The sequence below is a fragment of the Somniosus microcephalus genome, chromosome 31 (genome assembly GCF_052327205.1).
Source record: "Somniosus microcephalus isolate GS21.2 chromosome 31, FLI_Smic_1.0, whole genome shotgun sequence".
Lineage (NCBI taxonomy): Eukaryota > Metazoa > Chordata > Chondrichthyes > Squaliformes > Somniosidae > Somniosus > Somniosus microcephalus.
Window position 1 is genome coordinate 24869849 of NC_141017.1, and position 13849 is coordinate 24883697.

General features: G+C 44.6%; 1 protein-coding gene across 3 annotated transcripts in view; it reads left to right on the top strand.

Moving 5' to 3' along the window:
• The window catches only part of carm1 (coactivator-associated arginine methyltransferase 1), a 100960-nt gene that overhangs the window by 65809 nt on the left and 21302 nt on the right, over positions 1 to 13849 (top strand). For all 3 annotated transcript variants that reach the window (XM_085971645.1, XM_085971646.1, XM_085971647.1), the window contains 6 exons: positions 3760 to 3850; positions 6226 to 6307; positions 7820 to 7905; positions 9278 to 9367; positions 9965 to 10102; positions 10936 to 11025. In XM_085971645.1, coding sequence (XP_085827771.1) covers positions 3760 to 3850; positions 6226 to 6307; positions 7820 to 7905; positions 9278 to 9367; positions 9965 to 10102; positions 10936 to 11025 — 577 coding nt within the window. The remainder of the gene's footprint in view (positions 1 to 3759; positions 3851 to 6225; positions 6308 to 7819; positions 7906 to 9277; positions 9368 to 9964; positions 10103 to 10935; positions 11026 to 13849) is intronic.

The window sequence follows — 13849 nt, forward strand, 5'->3', positions numbered from 1 at the left end:
GTGTTGTGTGACTTCTTACATTTGTCCACCCCAGTCCAACTCCAGCATCGCCACACCACAAAATATTCATTCAGTGTTTTTGCCATCTCCATATTTCCCACCATTAATTTCCCGGTCTCCTCCTCTAAGGGACCAACATTTACTTTAGCCACCCTTTTTCTTTTTATATAACTATAAAAACCCTTACTATCTGTTTTTATATTTTTTGCTAATTTACTTTCATAATCCCCTGGACCTGATGGCCTACATCCTAGGGTTTTGAAAGAGCTTTCTGGTATTTCATTGGCTACTGGGTATCCAAACTTCCCTCATTAATAACTGTGTCATGCTAGTTCAACAGACGGGTGGCTGGTTTTGTGGAATCATACACTAGACATTCAGTGATATTTGAAAGATTTTAAATTGCTGTGATGATTTCTCTATATGTCTTTTCTCCAACCCCGTGTTCTGTTTGTCTGTTGGAAATTGTATATGAAAGGGGTCAGGAATGCTGATGGAAGGTGTGGCTATTGTTTTAAAATTGGTACCTGCCAAAGGCTGGCACCGAATTAGAGACCAGCCCTCTGATGCATGTTCCATGGCTCTGATGGAATTAAATTGATTTTGTGTGTGTGTGCGCCTGTTCATGTAATTCACTGCAGGAAATTAAAGCTAATGTCTTTGTAAAGGGGATCTCCTGTGGAGCTGGTTCCATCCGTATTGGTTAGTGATTCCCATCTCGGTTTATCTTTACCTTGAGAAGCAAGAATATCTTGGTTCTGTATTAAATATGTGGATCAGGATTTAGAAGGGATTACAACTGAAAGATAGTTAAAGCCTTCATTAGAAGAGCTTGAAATTAAATGTTGACACTTGAATGGTATAAATTCTGATAACCCGCTGTTTACAGCCCCCTTTCAAATAGAGGAGTGTTGTTGAAATCTATTTTTCTAACCATCTCTATTCTATTTTATAGAACAGAGTGGGTGTATACATAACTTTAGAAATTGTGGATTAGCATATGTTTTTAATGTTATAATGGGAGATAGCAAAGTGACTCTTGTCCTGTGTTTCACCCAGTATTTTCTGCTCCTAAACCTATTGGCGATTGCCCGAGAGAGGTTTGGTGTGGAATCACCAGGTCAGTGACTGATCTCCAGTGGTGTCATAAATTGGAAGCCTGACCCACGTCATTCAAGCTTTGGTTGGGATGATCGGGTGTTTCCTAATGAGATTTGTGCATCAGTGTATTTATTTCATTGGATGGACTGCTGTGTTCATTGTTGGGTGTGCTGTTAAGTCATGTCTGCGCACAGGTGTATAAACGTGTTTGAGACTTGCAAGAGGAGCCATCAGGTGGGCTGAGATACAAACCTTGGTCCCTTTTTTTAAAAAAAATTTTGAGTTGCTCAACCCTTTCTTAACAAAAGTTCAGTGTTGTTCAGATGGGAAGTGTGAGCTAGCCACCTGGATTTTTTTTTTTAGTCTTTTGTGGCGGAATGATTCTTTTTGTTCCCTATTTGAGGACTCCTGTCCCTGTGCAGCTGACAGGTGGGCGGTGGAGAGTCTGTTTTCCAAGTGCTGTTAATGACTCCTTTACTGGCTGGCAGGCTGTGTAATTGAAGCAGTGAGCCAGTACACTCTCTTTGTCCCTGTCTCCAGATGTACAGAACAGTAACGTGCACCTTTCATGATTTCTTTAAATGCACCATCTAGTCTTTAATCTGGCCAGACAGCATGATTGAAGGGCAGTAATGTATCAAAACCAAGTCTCTGTTCTGATCCCACCAGACTCCACCTTGGCTGTATCTCCCCAGAGATTAATTTAAAGGATGTACCTTTTTTATTATTTGGAATGACTTATCTTAACAGCATTGCTGTAGAATGCTGACTTTTGATTGGGATTGGATTTCCCACCTCCCGCCCCCACATCCTGCCTGTGCACAGTCCAAGAAATTGAATCTGTCGCACTCTACATGGCCCTGGAGCACAAATGCTCCCTTGCCTGTTGGGGAGAGTCATTACCAATCTAGGCTCATCCTTGCCTCCTAATAAAGCAGCTCCATGTGTGTCATTTTAAATAAATTTTAATATCTCTCACTCACGTGCCGACAACTTCAGGCATGCAGTATGCCGAGGGCCACCGGGTCGGAGGAAGCTGGGCCCTACATGGCCTTCGTGAAGTGTCGTGTGAAGCATTAGCTTAGAGTTCACCTGGTGAAGGCCTGCTGAATTGGCTAGCTCAAGTCTTGCCCTTTGTGTGGTGGTCTTACCACTGTGATTAGGGGGGTCTGATTGATTTAGGAGAAAAATGCAGTGCTGTAGTGTGTCCTCTTTCTTAATGCTGCTTAGTGGGTTTGACAAAGAGAGGGATGAAGGTGGTTCCTGCCCATTTTGGTCCAGGAAAATATTGAACATTGCCCTCTGGTCCAATTCAGGCTCCTAGCATTGGATGCCAGTGGTGCATTTAATGATGCTTCTGTCTTTGGGAGAAATTACTGCAGCAGTTTATTTTTCAGCTGGCCCCAGTTGTAGCGGCCCCATTGGGTGCATGTGTAGTGTGTATTGTGCAAGCGCTGGTGAATATTTTAAAATTCTTATCCAACTTTTGAATTTGGACCAGTAGCTTTAATGAAACTGGGTTGCAGATCTGCATTCTCAGGCTTGATGGTAAGTTGTGCTGGTTCTTGGCTAGTTGATCAGATCGAGCTCTGTTTGATTCAACAATATTTAATCCTCTTTGCCCCTCCTAGTTGGTTGCTTCTTAAACTGCATTGCTTTGATTTTTTTTTTTTAAGTTGATAACTTGTTCCAAGGTAAGGAAATCCTATCCATTCTTCCATCCACTTGAGCTTCTACTGTCAAGACAATGGTTGGAGATCTGGCGACAGGCTACCTGCTATTTAGCCATCCAGTGAGGTGGGAGTTACTCAGGGTGGACTATCCAATTCCTTTACCATGGTCTGCCCCAAAACACTAGGACATGCCAAAGCCTCTGTTTAGCATTCCTCCCTTGGGTATGGCTCAGATTGGCAGTTGAGCAGAATTAGGCATGGAACCTGTTTCAGCCTGCTCCTTCTCACTGAGCATTCCTGCTCGGGTATTCGGCAACTCTCCACTGTCCAATTTGACTAGTTTTAAAACATTTGAAATTTGAGGAGTTTTCTATCCCTGGCTGTGCAGGCCCTGTACTTGGGAGCCCTGTCTGCTTCTAGCCCTATCCTGGGCCCCTCTGAATGTGGCATCAGCCTGGGGATGATGCCCCTGGTTTTTGTAAACGGCTTTTGTGTGGTGTGCCCCCCAAGATGCCCAAACCAGTTTTACCAAGACAAACTGGAGCTTGTTCTATTGACTCAGAGTTTAGTCCGACTTCGGTTGATGCACTGCTGTAATCCATTTTTTTTCCTGGCTTCTTCATTCTGTCCCGATTAATTCCAGTTTGACTTTTTCTGTCCTAACTCCCCTTCCTACCACTTGTTGAGGTCTGGCTGAGTGGATGGGCAGGTGACCAACTCCCAGACCTTTGCTAGGTGCTGCACAAGTACTGGGTGACTGGCCCAGTTTACCTTGCGGGTAGGACATGTGGCCTTTGTTCCACAGCCCATCTAGCATGATTGAGATTGAAGTATCAGAGGCACAAATACTCGTGTTGCTAATGCATTGTACTGGCCTGGAACTAGCGAGGCCTGCTTGGGTTTGTTTTTGCCACGGTCCTGCAGGACGAGAGAGTTGAGAGTGAATTTGGTCGCAATGATTAATTAATATTTCTGTTCATTCCAGGTAATCTGTTTCCAACCCTGGGTGATGTTCACCTTGCACCCTTCACAGATGAGCAGCTTTACATGGAGCAGTTTACAAAAGCAAACTTCTGGTACGATTGCTGTGGGGTGGCAGGGGGAGGGTAATAATGAGATATTGTACAGTATGTTCCCCTCCAGAGTAATTGTTCGTTTTTAGCTGTTCTTAACTGAAAGCTGTGCAGAAGGCACAAGGGGGGTGGGGAGGGAGTAAAATATGTTAATATAAGTAGCTTCTGAAATATTTAGTGTTTTGTACCCAAAGTTTCCGTAGACAGTGAAATATCTGTTTTCATCCTGCTGTATAATTAGGAGCTCCTTTTCTAGCACTAATACTTGTGCATTTTACCCTTCCTGTCACTCATCCTCTATCAGAGTGTATCGGGATATGGTGACATCCATACCTTTAAATGTCCCACTGTGCATTAAGAATTCAGTTGAACCTCGATGGCATCCTTCTGGGATGGCATTATGGTTTTTTTTTTTAAATGCTTCCTTTTAACTTCTCTACGCTGTTCTGCAGTGACTGTCACCTAGGCTTCAGCCTGCGCCATGTTGCAACTCATTAGTACAGTGAAACCGGTATAAACAGGCGCCTGCTGAAAACGAGACACTTACGAGAGGCCCAAGTAACTTGTATGGTAAAATATACAAGAGGCACTCTGAAACCGCGCACACTCGCAAATTCCAAACTACGGATAGCCTTCAATGCACCAGGGTCCTTTTACAACTTAAAACATGGGACGCACAGGTCACCGTGAGGCTTGCAGGGGTTTTGTGAAAGAAACGGCTTTTGTGGAATGGTGAGCTCTTTACCCAGCATCCATAACAGCAGAGAAATCCCTCTGTCTGGGATTGAATGCTTGCACGGCTCTGTCCCTGGGATAGAGCGGTTTCCCTGCCACTATGGATGCTGGGTAAAGAACTCTCCATTCTACTGAGAAGTTTTACAGTATATGCACTGACAACTTTGAAAATAAGGACACCTGCACACAAAAAAGACAGCTGATGGCAGTCTCTGAGGTAATTTTATAGGTCTTGCTGTAATTCTGATGTGGCCTGGGGCCATTTACAGTACCGCTTGTTTTCCCTCAACTCCCTCTTTTTCAGCCACCCACTACCCTCGGCAGACTTGCTGCTGCATGTATATATGGGTCCCCAGGGACACGCTTGACTGTGCTGATCCACCAGAGCTTGGATTCACTTTCCTGCCACCTAGTATAAGTATGGAAAGTAATGCTTTTGGGAGGCAATGCACGTGTAGGGCATGGCTCAGTGGGTAGCACGCTCTCATCGAGTCAGGAGGTTGTGGGTTCAAGTCCCACTTCAGAGACTTGAGCACCAAATCAAGGCTGACACTCCAGTGCAGTACCAAGGGAGTGCTGCACTGTCGGAGGTGCCGTCTTTCGGATGAGACGTTAAACCGAGGCCCCATCTGCTCTCTCAGGTGGACGTAAAAGACCCCATGGCACTATTTTGAAGAAGAGCAGGGGAGTTATCCCCAGTGTCTTAGCCAATATTTATCCCTCAATCAACATCACTACAAATCAGATTATCAGGTCATTATCACATTGCTGTTTGTGGGAGCTTGCTGTGCATAAATTTTCTGCTGTTTCCTACATTACAACAGTGACTACACCTGGAAAAAAATTGGCTGTAAAGCGCTTTGGGACATCCCATGGCCATGAAAAGTGCTATGTAAATGCAAGTCTTTCTATATCGAGCCAGTGACATGCTACATTATCCGTACCTAGTGCTCTTGTACTTTACCCACTCCTGTAGGGAAGCGGCTGGCCTCCACTCAACTCGCTATGTGGAATTGCAGGCGTAGAGCCACATTCCTTCATTCCATTGCACAGTGAGTTGGAACATTTTCTGAGAGCAACCCGCAAGCAAGATCTGGAGAGAACTGTAACTGGTGCTTACAGAAGCCGGAGCGCGGGGGGGGGGGGGTACTTGTGCGTTCTCTGTGGTTGTGGGCAAGTTCCTTGTCTTTTCTGACACTGTTGAGACTTGGATCTCTCCTGGGAAGCCTCCAATGTGGCCCAGTCAATGCACAGTGTGTTGAGTCATACTGCATGTGGTATTTCATGGTTGGATTAATCTCCCAAGCATTTGTATAAATAATTGTGGCACTGTTAACATTCCGATTAGGGCTGTAACAGCAATTTGTTGCTTGTTGATTCATCCACTCTTTTTTTTTCCTCGCAAAGCTGTGAAAGTGGAGCAGGAAGGTGGAGTTGAGGTCGAAGATCAGCCATGATATTGAATGGCAGAGCAAGCTTGAAGGGCCGTATGGCCTACTCCTTATGTTCTTATAATACCAGCTCCAATGTGAATGTGAAGTCTGATCAGGAGATTGAATTTCATTATAGTGGTATCTGCTTTGAGATGTGAATCCAGTTCTGTGTTTGTCTCATCTCACCTGCATGTCTATGTTTGATGCCAGGTATCAGCCATCCTTCCACGGTGTGGATTTATCAGCCCTGCGAGGTGCGGCAGTAGATGAATACTTCAAACAGCCTATTGTGGTGAGTGTGTTGATGGAAAATAGCATTATTAATTGGTGCTAACTTAAAATATTTTTAAAACCCGTCCCATAAATTTACCATCCGGTGTTGTCCAAGGTGGATTTTATAAATCGGAGTTATCTGACTGCGACGGACAGAAAGCTGGGATGCTACATCTGGCTTTGGTGTCTTTGGGGGGGGGGGGGGTGCAATATCTCCACGGTTGTTATACAGTAACCAGAACTCTCAATTACGTGTGTGGAAGTTTGGTGAGGAATTTGCAGATGGCACAAAACTTGGAAGTGCAGTAAACAGTGAGGAAGATGGTAATAGACTTCAAGAGGACATAGACAGGCTGGTGGAATGGGTGGACACATGACAGATGAAATTCAATGCAGAAAAGTGAGAGGTGATACATTTTGGTAGGAAGAATGAGGAGGAACAATACAAGCTAACTGGTACAATCTTAAAGGGTATGAAAGAACAGAGACCCGGGGGTGTTTGTACAAATCTCTGAAGGTGGCAGGACAGGTTAACAAAGCAGTTAATAAAGCATATGGGACCCTGGGCTTTATAAATAGAGGCAGAGAGTACAAAAGCCAGGGAGTTATGCTAAACCTGTATAAAACACTAGTTCGGCCCCAGCTGGAGTATTGTGTCCCATTCTGGGCACCACACTTTAGGAAGGACGTGAAGACTTTGGAGAGGGTACAGAAGAGATTTACTAGAATGGTTCCAGGGATGAGGGAATACAATTATGTGGAGAGACTGGAGAAGCTGGGATTGTTCGCCTTTAGAGCAGTGAGGGCTAAGAGGAAATTTGAAGGTGTTTAAAATCATGAAGGGTTTAGATCGAGAAACCTTTTCCAATGGCTGACGCGTCGATAACCAGAATGTACAGATTTAAGGTGATTAGCAAAAGAACCAGAGGCGACATGAGGAAAATCTTTTTTACACGAGTGGTTAGGATTTGGAATGCACTGCCTGATAGGGCGGTGGATACAGAGTCAATAATGGCCTTCAAAAGGGAATTGGGTAAATACTTGAAGGAGAAAAAATTGCAGGGATCTGGGAAAGAGCCGGGGAGTGGGACTGACTGGATTGCTCTTCGAAAGAGTCGGCGCAGACTGGATGGGCCGAATGGCCGCCTCCTGTGCTGTACTATTCTATTATTCTATTCTATGACTGGATCAGACTTGGCTGCACTATGCTCTACGGTCGAATATCATGCTAACATTGTGCTGTCTTGGCGCACCCATGACACATGGCTATTTGGCAGCATGAGTTGGCACATCCAGAACCGCATGAGCGAAATTGGGGTGTGGGGGACATTTTATATATTTTTTTTTAAATCTGTCATGGGAAGTTTCCAGTCACATCTAAGCCTGTAACCCAACTATAACGGTGAGATAATTAAACTCGTACTGGCCCTAGATTGATTTGTTATTTCTCCAGTGTAATGGCTTGTGTCCGTGTTTGTGCAGGCTTGCCTCTTTACAAGCAAGACTGACTACTTTTCTGTGTGTTTTCAAGGACACATTTGACATCCGGATTCTAATGGCCAAGTCGGTGAAGTACACAGTGAACTTTCTAGAAGCCGAAGAGAATGATTTGCACCGGTAAGATGTCGAACTCAGAGTGCACAGTGCTGATGGAATACAAGTCCCAGAGAATCGTCTCAACTCCTATGTCTGGGGCAGGAGTCACAATGCACTACTCGCTACTGATGGAGCACCAGTCACACAGAATCGCCACACAACTCCTGTATTTATTGGGGCTGGAAATCAATTGGCTGAGAGCAGGATTTGCTTGCAGGACCGCTAAATTTCCTGGTTATTTCAACAGCCATTCCGTTAATGTTATTACATGGGCGGAAGTACTGTAATTTCACGAAAATAACCCAGAAGGTATATCTTAAAAACAAAATGATAGATGCAGTGAGGGTTATGTGGGCGACTTTTGTTTGCAGAAGGCCTGACCAGTTCGATTACCCTGCAGTCACTGGTAAGTTGATGTGAGAATGGAGATGGCTAAGTCTTGTATCTGTGTGTGTAAACAGGCAATTGTGACAATGTACAAGTTACCAGGTGTGTTTTTTTTTTAACCAGCGAGTTTGTATAGCACTTCTTGGGTGAGTGACATTGAGCCTAGAGGCTCACACAGGAATACTGTGGCCTTTTTTCTGTCCTTTTTTTTACAAAAATGAACAATGTGGAGGGGTGAGATTTTCGTGAAATTACAGTGGGTCTGCTCTGATCTACTTCTGCCTAGACCCACACCACAGCCAATGCCTGGTTCATGTTGGCACATGGTGATGCCAGTCGCGCTCACCTCCCGTATCGGCCGGGTGTTCTGCAGTCCCAACTCTCTCTCTCGACTCCATTTTCAAGTGGTTTTCACCATGACCTGCGTCACCAGTCATGGAGATGATGGCTCTTTCACGGTGCCAAATGGAGAATGGTGGACGTCTGGGGCGATAATTACATCATAAGCTGTGAGCAAAGCACCTGAACCCAGGATAAGCCATGTAATTGGTCCAGGGTGCATTTTTTGTGTTTTTAATTTGTACAACATATTAATGAGATGGCTTGTAAGTAATGATTTTTGTCACTTTATGTGGGCACTGACGGCTGGTCTGCTGCACACCGTTTATCATGGTGGTGACTGCACTGTGTTGTAATCACTGCAAGATGAGGAAATATTGTGATTGATTACTGCCCGTAATTCTTCCTAGTTATGGAAGTACAGCCAGTTATGGTCTGTTGCACGAGTGAGAATACCCGGACCTTGCTGTTGCTGAGGTACCTTGTCTTGTGCTACTCGTCACTTGACGTTCTATTTTTACGCTGTGTGTGTGTTATGCAGGAAGCAGGGTGTCCTTGTACACGCTGTCTGACCTGTGAGCTGCAATTTAAAAAATAAAAAAAATATTGACGTCAACTCGTCTGTCTCTTTTTTCCAAGTGTTTTCATCTCTTATTTCTTGTTACAGGATAGAAATACCATTCAAGTTCCATATGTTGCATTCAGGGTTAGTCCATGGCTTGGCATTCTGGTTTGATGTGGCCTTCATTGGTACCCAGTGAGTTTTTTTTTTCCAGTTCGAAATTGTGTAAATTGCTGTTAATTTAGTTGTTGCTAGGCGTGCGATGAAGTTTACGGAGATATTATAGAGTACATGTGTTGCCAGGACCATAGACATGCCATTGTGGAAAGCAATGGGCCCGGCTTGAGTAATAGGAACAGGAGTAGACCATTCAGTCCCTCGAACCTGTTCCGCCCTTCAATTAGATCAAGGCTGATCTGTAACTTCCCTTATTCTACCCGCCTTGGTTCCATAACCCTTAGATTTTTGTTAGGCAAACAAATTATCAACCTCAAGGTGAAATTGTAGAGGCCCAACTATGACTGGAGTTCAGAGGAGTTTATGTGGGACTTTACCTCTGCTCAAGAAGTTGTGGGGTAGATTGTACACGAGCTGCGGCAGGAATGGGCTTGATGTAGCCTTTTCTTTGTGTCACAGCCTGCATTGATATAATGGTTTAAACGGGTTAGTGCATCTACGGCAGTAGTTCGATTTTTATGTGGGTTCTTCTGATCATGAACGAAGGTTTTGTGTCCTATACTAACTGTACTTTTGCACTGATGGTACGCGCTGACTCGGTTCGATCTCTTGCAGAATGACAGTGTGGCTCTCGACTGCTCCAACAGAACCTTTGACTCATTGGTACCAAGTTCGCTGTTTGCTTCAGTCGCCGCTTTTCACTAAGGCCGGTGATACACTCTCGGGGACTGCTGTGCTGAATGCCAACAAAAGGTAAATTGTGCATGTGTGAATTATTTTTTTTAAAAAGAATTAAATCTGAAATTGTTGACTATAAAAATGAACTTCTTCATTGTGGTGGGTACTTTATTTTTAAAAGTTCTGTAATTTGAGCAGAACAACAACTTGCATTTATTTAGTGCCTTTAACATAGTAAAATGTCCAAAGGCAGGAGCATAATCAAACACAATTTGACACCGAGCCACATAAGGAGTTATTGGGATGGGGGTAGCGTCTTAAAGGAGGAGGGAGGGGTAGAGAGCCAGAGCGTTAGCGCCTTGGTGGCTGAAGGCACCAGTGATGGGGTGATTAAAATCGAGGATGCACAAGAGGCCAGAATTGGAGGAGCGCAGAGATCTTGGTGGGTTGTAGGGCTAGGAAGGGGGCTGAAAACAAGGGTGTGAATTTTAAAACCGAGGCGTGACTGGGCGCTAACACGTCAGCGAGCACGGGTGATGGGTGAACGGGACTTTCTGCGAGTTAAGACACTGGCGACAGAATTTTGGACGAGATCATGTTTACGGAGGATGCAACGTGTGAGGTCGGCCAGGAGAGCATTGGAATAGTTGTGGGGAGAATTATATTCAATAAGGCAAGCAACCTCTTTTTTTTAACTTGCACATGTTTAGCTGTAATTTTTATTGATGTGGAGTTTGTGAGTGAGATCGAAACACAATGGAGTTAGATGACTGAATGACTCTGAAGCTGCCCAAGATGTGAAACCACTATTGCACATCAGCCTCAGCCTCATCACTGAATTGCCAACTGCTCTTGTTCACCTCTGAGCGTAATAGAACCTCTGCTTTACTCTTTTTCCTCCCCCGTAGGCAAAGTTATGACATTAGTATTCTAGCCCAGGTGGACCAGACGGGTTCGAAATCTAGTAACGTGCTCGACCTGAAGAATCCCTTTTTCAGGTAAGTGTCGCTGTCTGCTGCTTCTTTCATCATCGTACAAACTGACGTGGCAGAAGTATTCACTCTTATTCTTGTATTTTTAGCTCTTCTCCTTTCTCTTTCCCCACCCCTTTTCCAAAAAGCATGCCTCCTCACTCTCATTCCTACGCTGCCCAAATGTGTTTTCTGGCCATTTAGCCAGAGGCACTGTTGGCTGTATCCGCAACCGAGAAAGATAATGTGAATCCCTGGTGGAGGAGCGGAGGGTTGGCAGAGAAATCGCACTACCCTGTACTCCTACATAGAAGTAATCTCTACCTGAAAGGGGGATATGGAGCCACCAAATCTTTTGCTTCACACTCATTCCTCAAGAACAGTTGAATTATAACCTCTGCCAAATAATAGAGATTAATTACCACAGCAATTTACAATCCTTTGAATACCATTGAATGTCTTGTGTATGATTCCATAAAGCTAGCTGCTCCTGCCTGTTGAAATCTCATGACACGGTTGTTTAATGAGGGAAGCTTTGATGACAAAATAAAATGGGGAAAAATGCAAAATACTGGACTCCACAAATAAGCCAAGAAAAAAAAACACTGCCAATGAAAGACGCTTTGAAACCTCAAAAGCCAATGAAATACCATTGTACAAAAGTAAAATACTGTGGATGCTGGAAATCTGAAATAAAAACAGAAAATGTTGGAAATACTCAGCAGGTCAGGCAGCATCTGTGGAGATGACCTTTTGTCCAAACTGGGAAAAAGTTAGAGATGTAACAGGTTTTAAGCAGGGAGGGGGGGAGGAAAGAACAAAAGGGAAGGTCTGTGATGGGGTGGAAGGCAGGAGAGATTAAATGACAAAAGGTATGATGGTGCGAGGCAAAGGGAGATGGTAATGGGACAAGTAAAGAAACAAACGGATAGGTCTTTGTTTATGTGTTGTAACTTATCAAATAAAACAGCCAGTTGACAAGAGGTGAGAGATGAAATAAAACTAAAGGAAAGAGTAGATAAAAATGCAAAGGATGGAGTAGATCCAGGGGACTGGGAGAGATATGAAGAACATCTCGATTTTCAAAAGATCTTCGATAAGGTACCACATAATAGACTAATGAACAAGGTCAGAGAATGCGGAGTCAGGGGACAAGTAGCAGAATGGATAGCTAGTTAGCGTCAAGACAGAAGGCAGAGAGTAGGGGTAAAGGGTAGCTATTCACAGTGGCAGAAGGTGGCAAGTGGTGTTCCACAAGGATCAGTGCTGGGACCACTGTTGTTCACAATTTATATTAACCATTTAGACTTTGGAATCAAAAACACTTTCTAAATTTGCAGATGACACCAAATTTGGGGAGATAGTGAATACTGAGGAGGACTGCAACAAATTACAAGAAGACATTACTAAGTGGGGTAGAAGAGCAACGGGATCTCGGCATACAAATACTCAAATCACTGAAAGTAGCAACACAGGTTAACGAGGCCATTTTTTTTTAAAGCAAGACCATTTAAAAAGAAAGCAAACCAGGCACTAGGGTTTATCTCTGGAGGGATTGAATTGAAAAGTAGAGAAGTTATGCTAAACTTGTATCGAACCTTGGTTAGACAACACTAGAGTACTGTGTACGGTTCTGGTCGCCATATTATAAAAAGGATAGAGGCACTGGAGAGGGTGCAAAAAAGACTTGCAAGGATGATACCAGAAATGTGAGGGTACACCTATCAGGAAAGGATGAACAGGCTGGGTCTCTTTTCTCTTGAAAAGAGAAGGCTGAGGGGTGACTAATAGAGGTCTATAAAATTATGAAAACTTTTGATCGTGTTTTCCCACTTGTGGGGAAGAGCAAAACTAGAGGCCATCAATACAGGTAGACTATCCTTTATCCGCACTTCCGAAAACCTCTAAAAACCGAAAGTTTTTCGTGGAGCGTAAGTCGTGCGCACGACATGACCCGAGTGGCGCCAAACATGACAGGAGTGGTCCGGGAGCTCTGCCTTTCCCTGTGAGCAGGGCAGAGGGTCACAGAGTTCCCTCCTGGGTAGGAGATTGCAGACCGAGCCGGGCAGTGTGAAGGAGGTACCGGGAGAGTGAACCCAACAATACAGCGGCCCGTCCGATAGCTGCAGCGGCCCGTCCGATAGTCTTTTTTCTTCCCTCCCCGCCCCCCCCCCCCCCCCCCCCAAACCTGATTTGCGGGCCAGCTTAGTGTAGGAGTCAGCCGATATCCGGCTTTCCCACAACTGGCAGCGGCAGTCGAGCCCCAGACCCCCGCTAAGTCAAGGAATTCAGATACGGAGCAGGGGAAGCCGGAAACCTCGATCTAACGGCAGAAATCAGCAGCCGTTTTGTTAGGTTTTTTTTCTTCCCCTAGCATTTTTTTAAACAGTCAGGCTGTGGCAAGAGTCTCTGTAGCTTAGCAACAGCTTCAGAGACGCTTCCAAGGCAGGGCCCGAGTGTTTACAAGCTGTTGCTAAGCAACAGTGTTTGTTGGCAGATACGGAGATGAAAACCTTCTGAAATCCGAAAAATCCCGAAAACCGAAACACAGCTGGTCCCAAGGTTTTCGGATAAAGGATAGTCTACCTGTATAAGATGCTCGCCAAGCAATCAAATGGGGAATTCAGAAGAAACTTCTTTACCCAGGGAGTGGTGAGAATGTGAAACTCGCTACCACAGAGAGTGGTTGAGGCAAATAGTATAGATGCATTTAAGGGGAGGCTAGACAAGCAGATGAGGGAGAAGGGAATAGAGGGTTACACTGATAGATTTTAGATGAGGAAAGACAGGAGGAGGCTTGAGTGGTGCATGAACGCCAGCATGGACTGGTTGGGCCGAATGGCCTGTTTCT